This window comes from Portunus trituberculatus, chromosome 39, assembly GCF_017591435.1.
Source record: "Portunus trituberculatus isolate SZX2019 chromosome 39, ASM1759143v1, whole genome shotgun sequence".
Lineage (NCBI taxonomy): Eukaryota > Metazoa > Arthropoda > Malacostraca > Decapoda > Portunidae > Portunus > Portunus trituberculatus.
The window spans coordinates 6942764-6965614 of record NC_059293.1 but is presented as its reverse complement, the minus strand read 5'-3'; the positions used below and the strand labels follow the sequence as shown (position 1 = coordinate 6965614).

Below are 22851 nucleotides of genomic sequence, written 5' to 3'. Positions count from 1 at the left end.
AGAAATAGTGTGGGAAGACTACGAAGTGGTGAACGGTGGTGAGTGGGCAGAAGAATTGTTAAAGGTAGCAACAAATAACTTGATGACACAGTGGGTGAGATCACCAACAAGGTGCAGGGGACAAGATGTTGCAGCAAGGTTGGATTTGGTATTTACCAGGGGAATCTCTCTAAAAGAGGAAATTGAACATGAAAGTCCCTTGGGGAAAAGCGATCATGATGTCCTAAGCTTTGAGCTGGATATGGAATTAAGCACGAATAAGATTGTGGAACACAGGGAGGAAAAATTAAATTATACTAGGGCAAATTATAACCATATAAGGGAGTTCTTTAATGAAATTGACTGGTCCGTGGTATACCAGGAAAGGGATATGCAATTGAAATACGATAAATTTATGGATTTGTATAACTCTGCTGTGAAAAGTTTGTGCCATATCACAGAAAGAGGACTTTAAATAATAAACAGTGGTTTAATAGAAATTGTGAAGAAGCAAAAAAGAACAAAGAAAAGGCATGGAAGAAACTTAAGAAAAACAGTGATGTATTATCAAGGGAAGTCTACAAAACAGCAAGGAATAGATATGTTGAAGTAAGGAGAACTGCACAGAAGGAATATGAACAGAGGGTGGTGGAAAACTGTGATAGTGACCCAAAAATGTTTTACAAATTCATAAATGGAAAACTAAATAAAAGGGAGGCAATAGAAAAGGTAAAAAAGGGAGGAAGTATATGAAGATGCTGGAGATATAGCTGAAATTTTGAACGACAACTCTTGCAAAGTGTTTACAAAGGAGGAGCATTTTATGGGAGGAAGGCCTACGGAAATAAAGCAAATGCAGGACATCATGGTTACTAAGGAAGATGTAAGGAAAATTATAAGCAATCTGGATATTAATAAATCAATGGGGCCTGATGGCATATCTGGGAGGTTGCTAAATGAATGTAAGGATCAATTGTTGAACCCCGTATTTGATATTGTGGAAACCTCCATACGAACAGGATTAGTCCCGAAAGAGTGGAAAAGAGCTGACATTGTGCCTATATATAAGAATGGTAGTAGAATGGAACCGCTAAATTATAGACCAGTATCGTTGACTAGTATATTGTGCAAGGTATGTGAAGAAGTAATTAAAGCTAAGTGGAGTGAGTATCTAGAAAGTGAAAACATTCTGAGTGAAAGGCAGTTTGGTTTCAGAAAAGGAAGATCGTGTGTATCCAATTTATTATGTTTTTATTCAAGAGTGACTGACATACTACAACATAGAGAGGGATGGGTGGATGCTATCTACCTGGACTTGAGAAAGGCCTTTGATAAAGTACCACACAATAGACTGATGTGGAAACTAAAGATGATTGGAGGAGTAAATGATAAACTAGCAAAATGGATGGAAAATTACTTAATGGGAAGAGAAATGAGAACAGTGGTGAGAGGAAGGAAGTCCGAGTGGAAGAAGGTAACCAGTGGAGTTCCACAAGGGTCAGTGCTGGGTCCCATCATGTTTTTGATTTATGTTAATGATATGCCAGTAGGAATTGACAGTTACATGAACATGTTTGCGGACGATACTAAAATTATGAGGAGAGTAAAGAATGTGGAAGATTGTAACAAGTTACAGGAAGATCTTGATAAAATATATGAGTGGAGTAAGGAGTGGCAGATGGAATTTAATATAGACAAGACCCATGTTATGAAAATGGGAAGAAGTAGATACAGACCAAACAGGGATTACAGGCTGGGTGATGAGAAAATTAAAGAGACCAATGAGGAGAAAGACTTAGGAGTAACTGCAAAACACTTTGTCACCGGAGAAACACATTAACAAGATTTTTGGAAAACATACAACATGCTTCAAAATATTGGCCTTGCATTCCACTACCTAGATGAAGGAATGATGAAGAAGATATTATGTACCTTAATAAGACCCCAGTTAGAATATGCAGCATGTGTCTGGTCACCGCATATGAAGAAAAATGTGAAGAAGGTGGAAAGGGTACAGAGGCTGGCAACAAGGATGGTACCAGGACTCAGGAGTTAGACTATGAGGAAAGACTGAGGAAGCTGGGGCTGACCACATTAGAAGAGAGAAGAACAAGGAGACATGATAACTATGTATTAATTGGTGAACAAGATTGACATACTGGATAGAGTTGATAAAGGTGACCACAAGTAATCATCTCCGAGGACGGAAAAAAGCTAATAAAGGACATCTGTCTAAATGACGTGAGAAAATACAGTTTCCCGCATCGTAGCATTGATAAGTGGAATAAACTGAGCAGTGATGTCGTTGATGCGGTGTGTGTCTACCAGATGAAAGAGAGATATGACAGGATTGGACAAGGAGACAGGACACAGAGAACTTAGCTCGGGCCCTGTAATACACAAATAGGTAAATACACACACACACACACACACACACACACACACACACACACACACACACACACACACACACACACACACACACACACACAGTAGCTCAGTGGTTAGAGCGCTGACTTCACAAGCCAGAGGACCGGGATTCAATTCCCCGGCCGGATGGAGATATTTGGGTGTGTCTCTTTTCACATGTAGCCCCTGTTCACCTAGCAGTGAGAAGGTACGGGATGTAAATTGAGGAGTTGTGACCTTGTTGTCCCAGTGTGTGGTGTGTGCCTGGTCTCAGGCCTATCCGAAGATCGGAAATAATGAGCTGTGAGCTCGTTCTGTAGGGTAACGTCTGGCTGTCTCATCAGAGACTGCAGCAGATCAAACAGTGAAACACACACAAAAAAAATAAATAAATAAATAAATAAATAAATAAATAAATAATAAATAAATAAATAAAAAATAAAATAATAATAATAGTATATAACAAATAAATGAATAAATAAATCAATTAATTAAATTAATTAATTAAATTTAAAAAATAAAATAAAATAAAGCCTCAGGACAGGCTATGGAGAAGAATGTTTACTAACTCAAAACTCCTAAAGATCACTAATATTAGATATTTGTCAACACCCACCCTCCTGGCCAGCAGCAGTCCAGTGCAGTAGCAAGCTGCATAGTTGGTAAGGCCTGTCTTGATACCATAGTTGGGAAGCTCATGGGAGTATGCAGATGCAATTATCATATCTCCCTCAATCCTTGCATAAGCAATCTGGGCAATGACATCAGTGTTGGTGAGGCGTACAATCAGCCTGAAAAGAAACAATAGATTTACCAAAACCGTTGTCTATTGTCTATACAGCAGATCATTAGTAAACCGATGTCTATTGTCTATACAGCACATCATCAGTAATAGTTAAAAGACGTTGAATTAATTAATAGTTAACCTATTCAATTTTCAAATACTTTTCACACCACTCATTCTACACTGCTCAAACCTCATAGCCACTATGATGAGGAATATTTTCAATGCCGTGATCCCTGGAACATCTTTCACTTAATGTATATGTATTGTAATAACTATTCTGGTTATTGCATTTAGCATGTCTAGTCAGCACGAAAAACGTTTCACCTTATATCAAAATTACCCAGGATTTTCACATGAATGGTATTTACAGTGCGCACCCAGTTGCCTTCGTATTTTGTGGCCTAACGAAGGGACTTGACCAAAAAGGAAATTTCATCCTTAACCCCTTCAACAAGAGGACATGTATTTTGCATTCTCAGAGCTCATGACATATCCAAGAACACGCATACTGCATCATGGCTGCATTCCGCTTAGATATGATATTTTTCCTGGGCATTGTATGAGATCTTTCAGAATGTAGGTCGTATATGACTTACTTGACTTTTGTCATTATTACAAAGGTGCATGATTCACTTATACTGGGATAAGTATTGGTGCACCCTCCTGGAAATAATCTTACTTCTTTTGTGAAACTAATATATTAGTTTACTCTAAAAATGAATGTTTTCTGTCCTTTGTCATCTTCAGAAAATGGCCAAGAGCAGGCAAACCACTATTTTTTTTTTCTAAAATTTGCATGGGTTCATTTCATAATGTATGTACTTAGTATGAAAAATCACTTTTATCATTATTTCCAGAGAGAGAGAGAGAGAGAGAGAGAGAGAGAGAGAGAGAGAGAGAGAGAGAGAGAGAGAGAGAGAGAGAGAGAGAGAGAGAGAGAGAGAGAGAGAATGAACTGTCACTGTCTATTATTTTCTTTGACTTCAGAGCCAAAACTCGTTATGAGCCAGCTCCACCTCCAGTGCCATTACCTGGCACAGTGACACCCAACATATATATATATATATATATATATATATATATATATATATATATATATATATATATATATATATATATATACAGTGCTCGACAAGGAAGTACAAACGGTTAGCGAGAATGAGTGATGAGGAGAATGAATGAGTCATAAATCAATGAACAAAAGCTCACTCCTTACATCTAATATTTTGATGGGTGGCCTTTATGTGCAATGATCTCACGAAGATGGTTTGGATTGGCAAATGGCTGCCTCGAGCTTGGGCACAGAGCTGGTATCTTTACCCTGCAGATCTCGTTTAATGTGGTTCCACAGGTTTTCAATTGCATTAATAACAGGACCATTGCCTGGCCAGTCTGCTATGTAAGGTATATGACAATCTTTAAGCCACTGAGTAACACTACGAGCAGTGTGGGCTGGGGCGTGATCTTGCTGAAAGATGGTAGCACCTGAACTATTAAAAGAATCCTCCAGGTGGTCATTTAAGAGTTTATAATAAAAGTATTGGTTCATTTTTACATTTTTCGGTAGTACAACAAGGCTCCCAAGTCCCCTTCCCCTAAAACTTCCCCATACCATGAAAGAATCAGGGTATTTCACTGTTTGCTATCCGCACACCGATACATGTTTCCACCTCTATTGCCAGTCAAAGTAAAGGTGGACTCATCGGTCCAGAAAACATCTAGCCACTTGTCAGCATCCCACTGAAGATATTTCTTGCAAACCTTGACCCTATGGCACCTCTGGTTAAGGGTGAGAAGAGGCTTCTTCACTGGGTGGTGGCTTGTGTACCCAAGGTCGTGTATGTGGCAGCTAAGGGTTCATACACTAACCTCCCCAAAGAGTCCCGGGTTACTTTCTTTTATTTTTCTGGCAGTAACGCGTGGATTATGCTCCAACTGTCTCTTGATAACATTAGTAGCACGATGGGATGTCTTTTGGGGTATTTTTTCCTTGGTTTGTAACCCGGTGTGTCACAGCTGGTGACCGGCTTTATGTAAAGCTATGATCTGGGCTATTGTCTCTTGTGATAAATACTTATTCTTGCCCATATTAAGGCTAGAAAGCACCTCTGTCTGCAAAAAACACTGGCCGCCCTGGTGGCGTTGTCGGAAAACTTGCGAAAAAAAATTCTCCCCACAAAGGCTAAGAGGCAACTGAGAGATGATTGGTAGCACGTATCATAAACATTACCCTTAGCTCCTTCCACTTGTCCGTTCGTACTTCGTACTTACCCCTCTGCTAGGGCCTTTTCATTTTGGACAAGAAAGTACGAACGGTGGCGGCCCCGTTCGTACTTCCTTGTCGAGGACTGTATATATATATATATATATATATATATATATATATATATATATATATATATATATATATATATATCACATCAGAGGGATTTTCTGTGGGAAAAGGGGATGAGTCAGGTCACCACAATGGAAGAACACCGACACTTTTTCACCCTACACAGTCTTTATCAGCCAAACCAAAGAATGTGTCGACAGAATCAATAAACATTTTAAGTGAGAATGCAAATCAAGCAGAATAAGTGGGAATATCTGAAGCTATGCACACAATACAGAAAAAATATAAAATACTGTATTTGATGGCTCATAAGATGCATCCAGTTTTTGTAGACATTTGAAAAAGTGCGATGTAAAGCTCTGAATATGAGGTGAAGGATTTCACAAACATTTGAAGACTCTCACATCCTTTAGATCATTATTAGATTCCAATATTTGCTAGTGGCCTATGTACCAATCCTCTTGTGAGATATAATCATGTACCTGGCATATGACGTTGGCAGTGACTGAGAGACTACAGGGCTAATCATTTTTTTTTATATGTATGCAAAATAAGAATGTTGAAAGATAGGTGCAATTTTAATTGTATGAAAGTGTGTCTTACCTCAAGGTGTAACGGCATCACCCTATAAAGAACGCAGTGAAGCTTGCCTGTGTCAAGAACAAAATTGCCAAAGGGGAGTTTTCAGAACTAGTCCACCAGATGTCACTGCTGCTACGTGTCTCTTGCTGACATGAGCTAAATTATTGTTGTATTAAATCCCAGATGCACACAGATGCATACAACATTGATTACCATGATACTGTTGACATTGTATCTACTTTTAAATATCCTGTATGGATAATTTTGGGAGAAGTTTGTCAAAAGTATTTTTTTGTGATTATTTTGTAATACTGACATCAATACCTTAAATACAGCATACTACAAGTCTAAAATCTATTGATTTTGACAACGAAAAAGGTAAAAACTTTGACTGTACTATAAAGCATGACCTAACTTAGTAATATCGTGATATATGGGTATAGTTATTTTCTTGGAGAGCATCGCTTTCATCAAGATAAAGAAGCGGCAAAATAATCGAGCAAAGAATAAGCATATCACTGGACAGGTGTAAAATGAAGAAAGATAAATATGTGAAGCTTTTCTCCTCCTCATGGACATTACAGCAGGAATTAACTATTTGTCCGATGGACAGTATGCTATCTAGATTGCAGGGTAAATATTTCTTAGTGATCACCCTTGTTACTTTTCAGAACTTTTAATTTCTCCTAACATTACTGATCTAACTGATGTAAACTGATCAATTATAACCTAATCTAATCTAACATCACAACTATTCTATAACCTAACTGAACAATAATAATAATAATGTCAAACTTAAAAAAACACATATGACTGTGGGCAACAATCTTATACTATACACTGGTTTCCAGTGCAGTTATCAGTATCCATAGTAGTATTGGTATCAGTATCAGTCAAAATTCTGGTATTGGTACATCCCTAGTTTTTGGGCTATACTTTGTTGACTATGGGTAAAATGAAGTCATTAATGCCTGTAACTATAGCTTGGATCATAGGGCTTAACAAAGCTGGACTCCAGACACAAGAGAAATGGAGGTGAATGTTGATGTGAATGAGCAATCCGTGAGAAACTGAGTGAAACGTTTCAAGGACAATGGTAATGTCAAGTTACCATCTGCTAAACCTCAAACTGGCTTGCAGCAGAAAACAGATATTGGTTTATTTCCTTTCAATTATCTGGCAGTTACAATAGATGTATTCAATAGCTGCTTTATGAGCACAGTTAAAGTACATCCAGATGTCTTCTTTGAGGGGCCATGCTGAGGTTTAACAAACGGTAACTCAACACCACTGTCGCCATTGAAACACTTCACCCAGTTTCTCAGATCGCTTACTAACACCAACATTCCCCACTATTTCTCTTGTCTGAAGCTCAGCTTTATAAAGCCCTATGAGCTGAGCTATAGTTACAGGCATTAATTAATAAATTCCTTTTACCAATAGTCACCAAGATATAGCCCAGAAACCAAGAGAAATACAGACAAAAGATGGTGCAAATCAGAACATCAGTGCAACACTCCCTCTCACTATGACAGCCACGCAGACACTAAAACAGTACTTTGGTGTGTTGGGAGGCAGTCACGCCATGCTAATGGCTCGTACCTGGCAAAATGCCATGACGGAAAGAGACCAGTAACACATGAAATAGTAGTGAAAGTTCAAACAAAGTGTATTATTACTTGTTCAGTATCTGATATTTCTTGATATGTTTAAACCCACAAGGTAGCAACTTCCAACCTATATTCCAGCTATCCATTACACACAACACATGTGAAAGAGTTAATAGGTACTTACCGATGTTTAGGGGTGTTGTACTTGTTCTTGGCCTGAACAACTAGGCGTTTACGAGCATAGTAATCAGTCTTGCCTTCACGGCGCCTCTTGAACTTCACTTGGAATCGCTTGAAGTAAGCTTTATTCTTGACTACCTTGACGTACCCCTGAGGAGAATGACTTGTTAAGAAAAATAAATCACAAATCTCCATTTATTAAATGTTTGTGGCAAACAAGGAAATAACCTCAATTAAATTTAACTCAGGTTTCTGCTGTCTTAAAGAGAGAGAGAGAGAGAGAGAGAGAGAGAGAGAGAGAGAGAGAGAGAGAGAGAGAGAGAGAGAGAGAGAGAGAGAGAGAGAGAGAAAACAATCTCTATCATTAATATCACAGTAACTCCTCTCCAGATGACAAAAAAGTGGTCTTAGTAACTGTGAACATCATATCTTTGTAAATCTTATCATTGAAAAAATATTATATAACTACCCATGTGTTCATATTAGCATATCACCAAGATTTATGTGCAAGTGTTGGTGCCATAGAAAGAAGGTTGGAAATTATCACACTCTGGCGAGAAAGGTAAATGCACAAATATCAAGTTAGTTCGTAATTAGTAATACAATTTTGCAATGGTGACAAAACCACCATCAAATCTTAACACAATATGTACCATTTTGACTATCAAAAATTAATTTATACTTATGCAATTCAATTTCCATTATTTTCTGTTCACAATAAAAAAAATTAAAACAGCAATCTATTTCCTAACTGATCATTCATTTGTCTTTTAAAGTGTTTCTACGTGAATACAGTGCTGACAATAAACATACTAACTGTCACAATCACTAATGGAGAACATCAATCACATCAGTCCCACACTTTGGTCACTATAGTGTGAAGCATGAGTTGTTGGCTCCCCATTCTTGTAATAATTCAGGCTTTCAAGTCCATACATGGATAAATTGTTTTTCATTCATGCTCATTACCAGTTATCTGTATGTTTGTCTATCATTTATACCAGAACATAATGAGCTTAACCCTTTCAACATGATGATGCATATTTTGCAACACACACATTGCATCATGGCTGCTTTCTGTTAAGATGGTATGTTTTCTTTCCCAGATACTGTATGAGATCTCTCAGAATGTAGGTCGTGTAATTATGATACGATGGCATACTTGTCTTTCATCATTATTACAAAAGGTGTATAACTAACTTGTATCAGGATGAGTACTAGTCCTGCCACAGTCTTGAGAAAAACCACATTCTTCTGCATTCAGTTGCTAGTCTTTTATTTAGCAACTTACAATTACACCAAAAAGGTGGTGAAAATAAGGAATCTAGTGAAAGTGCAAGTGTTTGTGAGCCACATTCCTCCAATAGTAGGATCAAAGGAATCACTCCAGACGCATTCATGGATGGTGACTCATCTTTCGACCTCTCTCCTCCTCCTACATTATTTATCACCAGCCTTCACTTATGGGATGTACAAATCAAAATTACACACACACACACACACACACACCAAACGACAGAGCGGGAACCACACAAAGGCCAGCCATAGCAGCCGCCAACGCATCCCACCACACACACATAGCTACCAGGCCTGGCCCCCAGTGACCACACACCCACATGCTCCCAGGAAGAGTAAAAAAAAAAATGGATAGACCGGTAAGAAATAAATTACCAAATTCAAAATATGTCGATGAGGCCCAGGGAGCAAAGCCGAAAGTGGCCAGTCAAAGCATGAGTCCATCTTCAACAGGGGCAACAATGCAAGGTAGATTGGTAATGTTGGAGAAGAGATTTGAGGAGTTGGTGAAGGAATTAAAAGTTCAGAGGAGAGGAGGAGCAGGATAGAGAATTCCACAAGGCTTTGAAGGAAAGAGTTAAGAGACTGGAGGAAAATGAAAAACGATTGGTGGATGAGAATGCACACTTGAGAGTGGAGGTTGAAAAATACAAGAGACGGTTGGAGGAGAAAATGGAGAGTAGTAAAGGAGAAAGATGACTTTAAGGAAATGATTAGTGAGCAGAATGAAAGGTTTGAAATGGAGTGGGAACTGAAGAAAACACAATGGACTGAGTCGAGGAAGCAGAGATGGTTGGATTACAAGAAATAATTAAAGATCAGTTGAAGGAAGACAAAAAGAAAGGTCCAAGGAACTGGTTAATGTAATGAAGAATAAGGAAACATTGATAAGGAAATAGCAGAAAAGAAGAAGTGTGTGTTAATATTTAGGATGAAAGAACAAAATATAACATATAAACCTAAGAGAATTAAGGAAGAATTAAAACGGTAAGAGATCTGTTCAAAAATCTAAATGATGATGAAAAAAGACCTACAAGAAGAAGTGGAAGAGATCCATAGACTGGGTCCGTATAAGGAGGAGTGAGCAGACCGATTAAAGTAGTACTGAAGTCACAACAATCTGGAGGATATCCTATATAGAACATCAAAGTTAAGAGAGATAGAAGGTTGTAAAGAGGTGTTTGTGAGAAAAAATAGAAATGAGAAAGAGAGAAGATATAAGGAATTGGTGGAAGAGGCGAGAAGGAAAAATGATGAGCGGTCTGAGGAGGAAAAAGAAAAGTTTTTTTGGAGAGTTATAGGAGAGTCAGAAAGTGGTATGTGGAAAGAAGGAATGCGGAGGAACCCCTAGAGGGAGCAGTGGGTGGACCGTAATGTATACTAATATAGATGGGATACTGTCAAGTAGATTGGAATTGCAAGACTATATGATGGTGGAGAAGCCTGATATAGTGTGTTTGACTGAGACAAAATTGCATGAAAAAACAAAGATAAATTTGGATAATAAATATAATATATGGAGAAAGGATAGAGAGAGTAAAGGTGGAGGAGGAGTTATGATTATGACGAAGAAATAAATAAATGTGGATAAGGTTTGGTATGGGAAGAACAATGCAGAAGTGATAAGCATAAGGATAAAAAGTGATGGAAAAGAATTAATAATCATGGTGACCTATGTACCTCCTAAAACAAATTCTTGGACATTAAGGAATACGACAATATGATCAAGGATACTTTACAGAGTTTGGAAAGTGTATTATCTGGAAAAAGAAAGGTGATACTAGTAGGAGATTTTAATTGTAAGGAGGTGGATTGGGAAAATCTAGTAAGTGGTGTTGGAGAGGAAGCATGGGGAGAGAGATTTCTTGATCTAATGATGGAAAATATGATGGAACAGAGGGTGAAGGAAAATACTAGATATAGAGGAGATGATGAACCAGCTAGACTGGATTTGGTGTTAACAAGAGAAGTGTACCTATGTGGAGATATACAATACAGGTGTCCTTTGGGAAAGAGTGATCATGTGGTTATGGAAATGCAGATAGCAACAACACAGCGAAGGAAGGACGAGACATACAGAAGTGGTAGATTGAATTATAGAAAGATGGACACAGAAAGTTTTCAGAGAAGTGCAAAAGAAATATGAGATTTTTATGAAATATTATAAAGAAGGAGTTATGAAATTTGTACCAAAGTATAAACCAAGAGAGGAAGGAAGAAAGGATTGGTTTAATGGAACTTGTGTTAAGGCTAAGGAAAAGAGAGATGTGGCTTGGAAAAGATGGAAAAGAGCAGGAATATACTAAATAAGGAGATTTATAGAGTGGCGAGAAATGAGTATGTGAGGGTAAGGAGAGAGGAAAAAAAAAATTTGAAAAAGATATTGTAGACAAGAGTAAGGAACATCCAAAATTGTTTTACAGGTTCATAAATGGTAAACTTAAAAAGAGAGAGTCCATTGAAAGATTAAAAGGAGAGCAAGGGATAGTAGATGACCTTAAGAATATAGCGGAATTGCTAAATAATAGGTTTCAGCAAGTATTTACTGAAGAAACAATGTTTGTAAAGCCTCAGAATGTACAAGGAAATGTGCACATGGATGACATTAAGATACCTAAAATGTTGGAGGAACTTAAAGATGATAAAGCGATGGGACCAGATGAAGTTTCAGGAAAATTATTGAAGGAGTGTAGAGAAGAATTGATTGATCCATTATATGATATTATAAGGTGTTCATTAGAAACAGGGGAAGTACCAGTAGAGTGGAAGAGAGCTGAAGTGGTGCCCATTTATAAGGGAGGCAGTAAGGAAGAGCCTCTTAACTATAGACCTGTCTCTAACAAGTGTGGTCGGTAAGATTTGTGAGAGGGTGATAAAGAAATATTGGATACGGTTCCTGGAGGATCATAAGTTATTATCGGATCATCAATTTGGCTTTAGGAAAGGGAGGTCATGTGTAACAAATCTACTGAGCTTTTATTCAAGAGTGGTTGACAAAATACAAGAGAGAGAGGATGGATGGACTGTGTATATTTGGATTTAAAGAAAGCTTTTGACAAGGTACCTCACATGAGACTGTTATGGAAATTAGAGATTTATGGAGGACTGAAGGAAAAGTGTTAAAGTGGATGGAAAACTACTTGAGATGGAGGGAGATGAGAACGGTAATAAGGGATGCAAAGTCGGACTGGTTGGTGGTGGAGAGTGGAGTCCCACAAGGCTCAGTGCTGGCACCAATACTTTTCCTTGTATATATTAATGACATGCCAGAGGGAGTAAACAGTTATATTAATTTGTTTGCGGATGATGCGAAGTTGTGTAGGTGTGTGAAGAGTGAAGATTGTGAAATTTTACAGGCAGATCTGGATAAGATTTGGGAGTGGAGCAAGAGGTGGCAAATGGAATTTAATCTGAGCAAAAGTCATGTGATGGAGATGGGGAAGAGTGGAAGACGGCCAAGAGGGTCATATAAGATGGGTGAAGAAGTAGTGTTGAAAAAGGTGGAAAAGGAAAAGGATTTGGGAGTGATAATACAAGACCATGGGCAGTTTGAGGCTCATATTGATAAGATGTTTGGAGAAACGTATAATTTGATAAAAATATTGGATTAGCCTTCCATTATATGGATAAAGATATGATGAAGAAATTAATTAGTACGGTAATTAGACCAAGATTGGAATATGCTGGAGTGGTTTGGTCCCCTTATAAAAAGAAGCATATAAGGAAGTTGGAGAGATTGCAGAGAATGGCAACAAAAATGGTTCCAGAATTGGCAGAAATGACCTATGAGGAGAGATTAAAAGAAATGAATTTGCTTACCTTGGAACAAAGAAGAGAAAGAGGAGATTTAATACAGGTTTATAAACTGTTGAACGGACTGGATGAAGTGGATAATGAGCAAATGATGTTGAGAGAGGAAAACTTAAATAGAACTACAAGATCGCATAGTAAAAAGATAGCCAAGGGAATATGCTTGAAGGATGTGAAGAAATATAGTTTCCCACAAAGATGTGTGGAGGTGTGGAATGGTTTGAGTGAGGAGGTGGTGTCAGCGAGGAGTGTGCATAGTTTTAAAGGAAAGTTGGATGTGTGTAGATATGGAGACGGGGCCACACGAGTATGATACCCAGGCCCTGTAAAATTACAACTAGGTGAACACACACACACACACACACACACACACACACACACACACACACACACACACACACACACACACAGGAGACCTGATACAAGTTTTTAAATTGATCAACAGAATGGACCAAGTGGATAATGAGAAACTGATCCTGAGAGAAGAATATGACATTCGAAGCACAAGATTGCATAGTAAAAAGCTGAGAAAAGGAAGATGTCTGAGAGATGTTAAAAATATAGTTTCCCAAAGATGTATTGAGACGTGGAACAGTTTAAATGAAGAAGTAGTGTCTGCAACGAGTGTGCATACTTTTAAAGTAAGATTGGATAAGTGTAGATATGGAGATGGGGCCACACGAGCATAAAGCCCAGGCCCTGTAAAACTACAACTAGGTAAATACAACTAGGTAAACACACACACACACACACACACACACACACACACACACACACACACACACACACACACACATATATATATATATATATATATATATATATATATATATATATATATATATATATATATATATATATATATATATATATATATATATATATATATATATATATATATATATATATATATATATATATATATATATATATATATATATAAACATTTAAATTTCTATTGAAATTGAACAGCCATTTGGAACTAATACTTTCAAGTATTCAGTCTCTACTGTGTATTAACCTAGTTGTAGTTTACCTAGTTATAGTTTTACAGGGCCTGGGCTTTATGCTCGTCTGACCCCGTTTCCATATCTACACTTATCCAATCTTACTTTAAAAGTTTGCACACTCGTTGCAGACACTACTTCTTCATTTAAACTGTTCCACGTCTCAATACGGGAAACTATATTTTTTAATATCTCTCAGACATCTTCCTTTTCTCAGCTTTTTACTATGCGATCTTGTGCTTCGGATGTCATATTCTTCTCTCAGGATCAGTTTCTCATTATCCACTTGGTCCATTCCGTTGATCAATTTATAAACTTGTATCAGGTCTCCTCTCTCCCTTCTTTGTTCCAGGGTTGGTAGATCCATAGCCTTTAGTCTCTCCTCATATGTCATCCCTTCAAATTCTGGAACCATTCTTGTAGCCATTTTTTGTAGCCTCTCCAATTTCCTTATGTGTTTCTTTTTTGTGAGGGGTCCACACTACTCCTCCATATTCCAATCTGGGTCTTATTATAGTACTTATCAATTTTTTCACCATTTCTTTGTTCATGTAGTGAAATGCTACTCCAATATTCCTTAGCAAATTATGTTTCTCTAAAAATTCTATCAATATGGCTTACTGGTTGATTGTTTTTTTCCATCGTCACTCCCAAGTCCTTTTCCTTTTTAACTTTCTCCAGTTCTACTCCATCTCCCATCTTATAGATTCCCACAGGTCATCTTTCACTCTTTCCCATTTCCATGACTTTTGTTCACATTGAATTCCATTTCCCACTTTTTACTCCATTCCCAGATCTTATTTAGGTCTTCTTGCAGTATTTCACAATCCTCTTTTTGCTTTATAACTGCACAGTTTCGTATCATCTGCAAACAGATTTATGTAGCTGTTCACTCTTTCTGGCATGTCGTTAATATAAATGAGGAAAAGTATTGGTGCCAATACTGACCCCTGTGGCACTCCGCTTTCTACTGCTCTCCATTTGGACTTCATATCTTTAACTACTGTCCTTATTTCTCTCCCCCTCAAATAATTTTCTATCCATCTCAATGTGCTTCCTTTTAAGCCACCCTTCTCTAACTTCCATAGTAATCTTGCATGTGGCACTTTGTCAAACGCCTTTTTAAATCCAAATAAATAGTCAACCCATCCCTCTCTCTTGTACTCTATCAACTATTAGAGAATAGAAACTCAATAAATTAATTACACAAGACCGTCTTTTCCTAAAACCAAATTGGTTATTTGATATTAATTTGTTGTCTTCCAAAGAATTTGATCCAGTGTGTGTGTGTGTGTGTGTGTGTGTGTGTGTGTGTGTGTGTGTGTGTGTGTGTGTGTGTGTGTGTGTGTGTATTTACCTAGTTGTAGTTTTACAGGGCCTGGGCTTTATGCTCGTGTGGCCATGTCTCCATATCTACACTTATCCAATCTTACTTTAAAAGTATGCAGACTCGTTGCAGACACTACTTCTTCATTCAAACTGTTCCACGTCTCAATACATCTTTGCGTGAAACTATACTTTTTAATATCTCTTACACATTTTCCCTTCCTCAGCTTCTTACTATGCGATCTTGTGCTTCGACTGGCATATTCTTCTCTCAGGACCAGATACTCATTGTCCACTTGGTCCATTCCATTGATAAATGGAAGGAAGAACCTTTAAATTACAGACCGGTATCACTAACTAGTGTAATATGTACGATGTGTGAAAGAATAAAGAAACAATGGATCGAGTTCATTGAAGACAACAAATCAATATCAAATAGCCAATTTGGTTTTAGAAAAAGACAGTCGTGTGTAATTAATTTATTGAGTTTCTATTATAGAATAGTTGATAGAGTACACAAGAGAGAGGGATGGGTTGACTATATTTATTTGGATTTAAAAAAGGCATTTGACAAAGTGCCACATGCAAGATTACTATGGAAGTTAGAGAAGGGTGGCTTAAAAGGAAGCAAATTGAGATGGATAGAAAATTATTTGAGGGGGAGAGAAATAAGGACGGTAGTTAAAGATATGAAATCCAAGTGGAGAGCAATAGAAAGCGGAGTGCCGCAGGGATCACTATTGGCACCAATACTTTTCCTCATTTATATTAACGACATGCCAGAAGGAGTGAACAGCTACTTAAATCTGTTTGCAGATGATAAGAAACTGTGCAAGGTTATAAGGCAAAAAGAGGATTGTGAAATACATACTGCAAGAAGACCTAAATAAGATCTGGGAATGGAGTAAATAGTGGGAAATGGAATTCAATGTGGACAAAAGCTATGTCACGGAAATGGGAAAGAGTGAGAGATGACCTGTGGGAATCTATAAGATGGGAGATGGAGTACAACTAGAAAAAGGAAAAAAGGAAAAGGACTTGGGAGTGACGATGGAAGAAAACAATCAACCGGTAAGCCATATTGATAGAATTTTCAGTCATATAATTTGCTAAGGAATATTGGACTAGCATTTCACTATATGGACAAAGAAATGATGAAGAAATTGATAAGTACTAAAATAAGACCTAGATTGGAATATGCAGGAGTTGTGTGGACCCTCCATATAAAGAAACACACAAGGAAATTGGAGACTACAAAAAATGGCTACAAGAATTATTCCAGAATTTAAAGGGATGACATATGAGGGGAGACTAAAAGCTATGGATTTACCAACCCTGGAACAGAGGAGAGAGAGAGAGGATTTGATACAAGTTTATAAATTGATTAATGGAATAGATCAAGTGGATAATGAGAAACTAATCCGGAGAGAAGAATATGACATTAGAAGCACAAGATCGCATAGTAAGAAACTGAGCAAGGGAAGATGTCCGAGAGATGTTAAAAAATATAGTTTCCCGCAAAGATGTGTTGAGACTTGGAACAGTTTGAGTGAGGAAGTGGTGTCAGCAACGAGTGTGCAGAGTTTTAAAGAAATATTGGATAAGTGTAGATATGGAGACGGGGCCAAACGACCATAAAGCCCAGGCTCTGTAAACTACAACTAGGTAAATACAACTAGGTAAATACACACACACACACACACACACAGTGGAGACTCAATACTTGAATGTATTAGTGCCAAATGGCTGTTCAATTTCAATAGAAATTTAAATGTTTATATATATATATACATACAGTAAGGTCTCGGTTTACGTCAGTTACGTTCCTGAAACATGATGTAAGTCGATTTTGTACGTAACTCGAGTTTCCGTACATTTCAAAGCATATTATCGAGTTTTCAACCAATCATTGTTTATGGTCATTAAGGTAAGTTACAGGTTATATTGTTATATTATTTACAACTATGTAGGAATATGAAACACAAGCTTGTTTTTGTTGTTGATTAGGGCCACGAACGCGAAGGACTGCAGGTTGCCTAGAGGGGTGGACGCCTGAGGCCGCCAGGAGGGCAGGCAGGTCGAACGTTGTGACGCGGACAGCTGGGAGCGTAGTGCAGTGCAGTGGGAGTAGAAGCGTGGGCAGCGGGGCAGGAAATGCAATAGGAAAAGGCAATAGGGATCAGCAGACAGGCGCAGACGGTGCAAGTCAGCTGCGAGTGTCGTGTGGCCCAGGTGAAGGCTCCGGAGTTGTTATTGTTGTGATGGGTGTGCGAGCCCTCAAGGTCGTCAACCTCCCCGTTGTTATGGTAACCGGCTTCCCATTTTCTTCTTCACTCCCTCACACACAGCTGCTGCCTCCCTTCTCATGTCTTTTAATATGTCCTCTTTTTCTTGTAGCATAATGGTTTTCCTTTTCTTAGCATCAATGCTGTCACTAAGAAGTTTTCTCTTTGGTGCCATTGAGCAAGATACTAAGAACTTGAGTCAGTAAACGCAGAAGTAGGATAACACTCTTGCCAGGGGCGATGGTGTGGTGGAACTGAGGCAGGGTGTTATTGTATTCAAGCGTGAGGCGGGCGGTGTGGCAGGCAACCACCAACAATAACAATAAATTACGATTTATAAATTTTTTATTTCTTTAATCTTAAATTGCCTTATAGTGGACTGACGTAACTACGACTTTGACGTAACTCGGGACTTTACTGTAAATATATTTATATATATATATATATATATATATATATATATATATATATATATATATATATATATATTTATATATATATATATATATATATATGTGTGTGTGTGTGTGTGTGTATTTACCTAGTTGTAGTTTTACAGGGCCTGGGCTTTATGCTCGTGTGGCCCCGTCTCCATATCTGCACTTATCCAATCTTACTTTAAAAGTGTGCACACCCGTTGCAGACACTACTTCTTCATCTAAACTGTTCCACGTCTCAATATATCTCTGCGGGAAACTATACTTTTTAATATCTCTCAAACATCTTCCCTTTCTCAGCTTTTTACTATGCGATCTTGTGCTTCGGATGTCATATTCTTCTCTCAAGATCAGTTTCTCATTATCCACTTGGTCCATTCCGTTGATCAATTTATAGACTTGTATCAGGTCTCCTCTCTCCCTTCTTTGTTCCAAGGTTGGTACATCCATAGCCTTTAGTCTCTCCTCATATGTCATCCCTTCAAGTTCTGGGACCATTCTTATAGCCATTTTTTGTAGCCTCTCCAATTTTCTTATGTGTTTCTTTTATGAGGGTCCACACTACTCCTGCATATTCCAATCTAGGTCTTATTAGAGTATTTATCAATTTCTTCATCATTTCTTTGTCCATGTAGTGAAATGCTACTCCAATATTCCTCAGCAAATTATGTTTCTCTAAAAATTCTATCAATATGGCTTACTGGTTGATTGTTTTCTTCCATCGTCACTCCTAAGTCCTTTTCCTTTTTGACTTTCTCCAGTTCTACTCCATCTCCCATCTTATAGATTCCCACGGGTCGTCTTTCCCTCTTTCCCATTTCCATGACATGGCTTTTGTTCACATTGAATTCCATTTCCCACTTCTTTCTCCATTCCCAGATCTTATTTAGGTCTTCTTGCAGTATTTCACAATCCTCCTTTTGCTTTATAACTCTGCACAGTTTCGTATCATCCGCAAACAAATTTATGTAGCTGTTCACTCCTTCTGGCATGTCGTTAATATAAATGAGGAAAAGTATTGGTGCCAATACTGACCCCTGTGGCACTTCATATCTTTAACTACCGTCCTTATTTCTCTCCCCCTCAAATAATTTTCTATCCATCTCAATGTGCTTCCTTTTAAGCCACCCTTCTCCTCTAACTTCCACAGTAATCTTGCGTGTGGCACTTTGTCAAACGCCTTTTTTAAATCCAAGTAGATGCAGTCAACCCATCCCTCTCTCTCTTGTACTCTATCAACTATTCTAGAATAGAAGCTCAATAAATTAGTGTGTGTGTGTGTGTATTTACCTAGTTGTATTTACCTAGTTGTAGTTTTACAGGGCCTGGGCTTTATGCTCGTGTGGTCCCGTCTCCATATCTACACTTATCCAATTTTTCTTTAAAACTATGTACACTCTTTGCTGATACCACTTCCTCACTCAAACTGTTCCAAGTCTCAACACATCTTTGAGGAAAACTAAATTTTTTAACATCTCTCAGACATCGTCCCTTCCTTAGTTTCTTACTATGCGATCTTGTGCTTCTAAAGTCATATTCTTCTCTCAGGATCAGTTTCTCATTATCCACTTCATCCATTCCGATGTGACACTATTATATATACCTACATCTTGCTTGGACTAATATTTATGGTTCCTCTAAAGTTAAATAGTTTCTTTGTGTTGAGACAAAGTTTCTTTGTCCATTCATTTGCATGCATGTGCCTTAGTTTCTACTCTGCACCTATAACGGAAGGTCGCTGCTCTGATTACAATCTCGTCTTGTTAGTGTTAGTTTAACTAATATAGTATGTAAGATACTAGAGAAAATCATTAAGGGTAGTATTTGGGAGCATTTAAATGAGAATAGATTAATTAGAGATACCCAACATGGCTTTAGATCAGGGAGGTCCTGTCTTACAAATTTGCTCGATATCTTAGAATATATTACCAAGGAGTTAGATGATGGAAATAGCATAGATGTTATATATCTAGATTTTAGCAAGGCGTTTGATAAGGTACCGCATAGGAGGCTAGTGTACAAATTGAGACTACATGGGATAGGGGGTAGGTTAGTTGATTGGATTAGTGAATGGCTTTCTGATAGGAAACAGAGAGTAGCATTAAATGGGGCAATGTCTGAGTGGAAGGAAGTGGTTAGTGGGGTACCCCAAGGATCAGTGCTAGGACCTCTTCTTTTCTTGGTGTACATTAACGATTTATATATAGGAATTAGTAGCAAAGTATCAAAGTTTGCAGATGATACCAAGATAGCATGTGCAGTACAGGGTGAAAAGGACAATTACAGAATACAACGAGACCTGGACAGGCTGATAGCATGTGCAGACAGGTGGCAGATGGAGTTTAATTCTAAAAAATGTCAGGTTATGCATTTAGGTAAAGACAACACAAACTTTAACTATGAGATGGAGGGATGTTGGCTAGAGGCAGTAGAGGAAGGAAAGGATTTAGGAGTAGTGATAGAAAGGACTATGAAATTTTCAAAGCAATGTTTAGAACCAAGAAATAGGGCAAATAGGATCCTGGGTTTTATAAATAGAAATGTTAGTTATAAAAGTAAGGAAGTGGTGCGTAGCTTATATAATTCCTGTTAGACCCCATTTAGAGTATTGCATACAGGCCTGGTCACCCCACTATAGGCAGGATATCAACATGTTAGAAGCAGTTCAGAGAAGAGCAACTAGGATGATACCAGCATTAAAGTGCCTGGAGTATAGAGATAGATTAAAGGAATTAAATATGTTTTCATTTGAGATGTATAAGAGGGGATATGATAAGAGTTATTTAAAATGTTCTCAGATACAAACTACATAGATGTGAGATCTTTCTTTACCTTAGAGGAGGGAAGTAGGACTAGAAATCATGGCAGGAAGATTAGAAAGCAAGGCTGCAGGTTAGATATACGAAAATATTTCTTTAGTCATAGGGTGGTAGACTTCTGGAATGCATTGCCAGAGACGGTTGTAAATAGCACTAGTTTGACAATGTTTAAAAACAGATTAGATAAGCACTTAAATTTATTAGATTTATAATTATGTATAGCACTGCATGATAGTTTTTATAACTATAGTTAAACAAGACATGATCCCCATGTATGGTGACCACAAATTGTAGAGGATTTCGCTGCAGGTCTTAGCCCTGTTAATGGGCCAAATATTTAGAATTAGTATATAATGTATTGTGTACTTGTAAGTGTATCTTTAAGTACTGATGACGAGGTCGCTGTGGGACTGATACAGGATAACCTAGATGGGCCCTGGTGGCCCTTTGTTATCCTATTATTTATGTTATATGTTATGTTATGTGTTACACACACACACACACTGTAACCACTGTAACAGTAACCACCCGTAGCACTGCACTACTCCACCTTATACCCTCTCTGATAGTGTAAATATACAGGAATAATATTCTAGTAGATTTTATCGGTCTGTATGGATGCGAAACTGACAGGGCGAACGGCTCGGCAAGGGGCAGAGCTCACGCCTCACCCCGCTAGGTTAGGTAAGGGTAGAGTAAGTTAGATTAGGGGTTATCAGCATTTTTTTATGTTTATTGTGTTCTTTTTTTTTTCCATTTATCCAATTATGGCCTCGGGCTTGATTCGAACTGCAAAATTTGGTCTATTTTGGCTTTTCCCATCCAAACAAAATTAGGCGAAAGGTGGTACGGAAAGAAAGGAAGCCCTTCTGCATTTTCTACCCAATATTTCGAAAGGGAAAACCCACCACCATAAGTACCTAAAAATTGTTAGAGAAAAAAAAAAAAAAAGTAAAAAACACCATATGTACCTAGTAAACGAAAAAAAAAAAGTCAATCTCCACAATGCCTGTTATGTGAATTACGGAACCTATCAACCTATATGTCAACAAATTGGAAAACGATGATCAAACTAATCAAAATATACCAATATACCAATCCGGTTTCTTCAAGAAATAATTGGAATACAGTTGGCTATACCTGAACGATCAGATCAACACATGGTGACCGTAACTCATATTTACTCGTTTCACCCGCGAGTGTGGTCACCTTACGGTTACATTAACGTCTCAATACCTCGCACATACCTTCACTGTCTCTTAAAGATCATCACAAGGAGCAAGCTACCCTTAGAGACTTACCATTTTGGTGGTATCGGGGCGTGCACAGCCGGCCAGTCACCACAGCTCGGCCACGCGGGGAAGAGGCAACATGGAGCCTCATACCGAGGAACATGCGCTGGTAAATAAGTATCTACTTAAATATGATTTATATATTTTATTCAAATTAAATACGATTCTTATACAGGTGCAAAAATTTTTATTATTCAAATTTCATTAATGTTTTTTTTTCAAAATACTAAACAGTTTCAGTTCAGTTGATTATCGGCACTTCCTGATGTGTTTTGGTTTCGGTTTTGTGTGGGTCTGTAACTGTAATTATTATTATTTTTTTTACTTTATGTTCTCTTATTTTCCAATAATTACATATTATTTCTTTATTTTCTTCTATATTAGATAAGATAAAAAAAAACATGTTTTTTTAGTGATGTGTTCTTCATTATCTGGGAAAAGACGAGTGTTTCAGTGTTGCCACTAGGGTTTTTTTTTTCCAAGGAGGTGATTGATTGATACATTTATTGTTGCATTAATACTGAAATACAACATAGGAGGAGGATGGACTTTGTCACCCTCCCCCTGGGCTTAAGGTTAAATCCTCCTCCTTTGTTGTAATTATTTATTAATTCAACAATAAATGTATCAATCAATCAATCAATCAGCATCAAAAATATATAAAATATATAAATAGATGATGTAGTACATATGAGTA

At 37.6% G+C, this 22851-nt stretch overlaps 1 protein-coding gene across 1 annotated transcript in view; it reads right to left on the bottom strand.

The window, feature by feature from the left end:
- LOC123515652 (60S ribosomal protein L5-A-like) overlaps positions 1–22296 on the bottom strand; it is a 35483-nt gene extending 13187 nt beyond the window's left edge. Inside the window, exons 1-3 of the mRNA XM_045274471.1 lie at positions 22164–22296; positions 7887–8032; positions 3005–3179 (exon numbers count right to left, since the gene is read on the bottom strand). Coding sequence (XP_045130406.1) covers positions 3005–3179; positions 7887–8032; positions 22164–22166 — 324 coding nt within the window. The 5' untranslated portion in view covers positions 22167–22296. The remainder of the gene's footprint in view (positions 1–3004; positions 3180–7886; positions 8033–22163) is intronic.
- Between the last annotated feature and the right edge of the window lie 555 nt (positions 22297–22851).